This window comes from Colobus angolensis, unplaced genomic scaffold (assembly GCF_000951035.1).
Source record: "Colobus angolensis palliatus isolate OR3802 unplaced genomic scaffold, Cang.pa_1.0 Scaffold394, whole genome shotgun sequence".
Taxonomy (NCBI): domain Eukaryota; kingdom Metazoa; phylum Chordata; class Mammalia; order Primates; family Cercopithecidae; genus Colobus; species Colobus angolensis.
The window spans coordinates 2,111,984-2,113,933 of NW_012117310.1; the positions used below are offsets into that span (position 1 = coordinate 2,111,984).

At 57.1% G+C, this 1,950-nt stretch overlaps 1 protein-coding gene across 1 annotated transcript in view; it reads left to right on the plus strand.

Moving 5' to 3' along the window:
* The first annotated feature begins 12 nt into the window (after positions 1-12).
* Positions 13-1,950, plus strand: part of PEG10 (paternally expressed 10) — a 13,672-nt gene continuing 11,734 nt past the window's right edge. The window contains 1 exon segment of the mRNA XM_011955091.1: positions 13-295. Coding sequence (XP_011810481.1) covers positions 291-295 — 5 coding nt within the window. The 5' untranslated portion in view covers positions 13-290.

The following is a 1,950-nucleotide window of genomic DNA, read 5'->3' on the forward strand; positions in this document are numbered from 1 at the left end:
GCGGAGCACGCTGGGATTTGGCGCCCCCCTCCTCGGTGCAACCTATATAAGGCTCGCAGTCTGCGCTCTTGGTACACGCGCTTCAACTTCGGTTGGTGTGTGTCGAAGAAACCTGACTGCGCCCTGAGGAGAACAGCGGAGAAGGTCCACCAAGCCTGGCGAAAGGTCCACTGAGCGGGCTGTCGTCCGGAGCCACTCCGGGCTGCGGAGCACCCAGTGGAGACCGCGCCTGGCTCAGGTGTGGGACCCCATCCTTCCTGCCTTCGCAGAGGAGTCCTCGCGTGGTGAGTATGCGGTGAGGACGTTTTTTTTTAAAGATCACGTTCATTCCCCGTGCTTATCGGGAGCTGCGGGAGATGGAGTAGCATCCCAGAATGTCTCCACGCAAACCTTGTCACGCCTTCACTGGCTGTACCCTAAAACAAATGGGGAAAACAAGCCTTCAAGGCTTGGGTTTCCAGGACCAAGTCCAGATATGGACTGTAGAGAGAGATGAGCTGCGGACAGTGATGAGCTGCAGACGGTCAGGAGCTACAGATCGATTTGCAATTTGCTCTTCAAATGCGCTACCAAGTGCCATGCTTTACAAACTGATAAGCGCTTCAAATGCGCTACAAAACTGGCGCTTCAGATGCGCTACAAGCACGCTTCACGCGGGCGACAAACTGATGGGCGCTACAACTGGCGCTTCATTGCGCTAGGAACTGATGGGCGCTTTATGTGCCACAAACTGATGGATGGGCGCTTCAGTGGCGCTACAATCCCGAAGGAGGAGCAGCAATATAGGAGCTGCAGACAGAAAACTGAATTGCGCTTTACACGCGCTGCAAAATCTGAGCTGCAGAAGAGTAGCACTACAAAAACGCTACAAAAACGATGTGATTAGCCAGCCCGACGATAGCACTTCATTGCGCTCCGAGGCACATGAACTGCAGAGGTACATGAGCTGCGGAACAATTCAAACCTAAAATGCACTATAAAGTGGTAAGAGCTACAGAGGTACGGGAGCTGCAGACTGTTTGCGCTACAAATAAAGCAGCCGTAGTGGGACATGAGCTGCGAAGTAAAATTCCTCTGTTTTCTTGGAGCAGGACCCCACCCTTTCACCTTTTGGAATGGCTCCCACTCTATTTTTCTGCAGGACGGTTCTCTGCATGATGGTGCTGGTAGACAAAATGGAGCCCTGGGCAAAAATTAGTGTTTAACATTCTGCCCATACCATTCCCGCTATAGCAGTGGAGTGGAGGGGCGCTGATTCGAGTGGAAACAGGAATCTTTTGGTGAAGGCAGAGCAGGCTGCCTGCCTGGTTGTGCTTGATTGAAGTGGCGGTGTAGTTGTGGTGGCGCGAATCAGCGTCCAGCAACAGTTTGTGGAAACTGTGGGTTTGCTGAGTATGGCGGGGGGATTGGATCTGTGGATTGCTCTTGCTGCATGAAATGAATCTGGCTTTGGTGGCTGGTGGGAGGAGTTTGGGAGGGGGGATTCTGGGGGGGGCGTGCAGATACTCTGCAGCCCTGTAGCAGCCAGTCTCAGGCCTGCCCCGCCCATCCTAGCGTGCCTTCTCTGCGGTACTTAGCGCCTCCTCCCACAGCGCCTCCTCTGAGCGCGCCTCCCCTGCAGCGCGCCTTCCCAGAGCGCGCCTTCTAGATGCGGCGTCCTCAGGCCCCTCCTCCCAGCTCCTTAGCGCCTGCCTGCCCAGGCTCCACCTCTCCCTGGCCACCTCATTCTGAGGTGAGCTGCTCAGGCCCCGCCTCTTCTAGGCCCGCCTTTTCTGAGGTGAGCTGCCCAGGCCCCGCCTCCCCCAGCCCACCTCCTCTGAGGTGAACTGCCCAGGCCCCACCTCTCCCGGGCCCGCCTCCTCTGAGGTGAACTGCCCAGGCCCCGCCTCTCTCAGCCCGCCTCCTCCGAGGTGAACTGCCCAGGCCCCGCCTCTCCTGGGCCCACCTCCT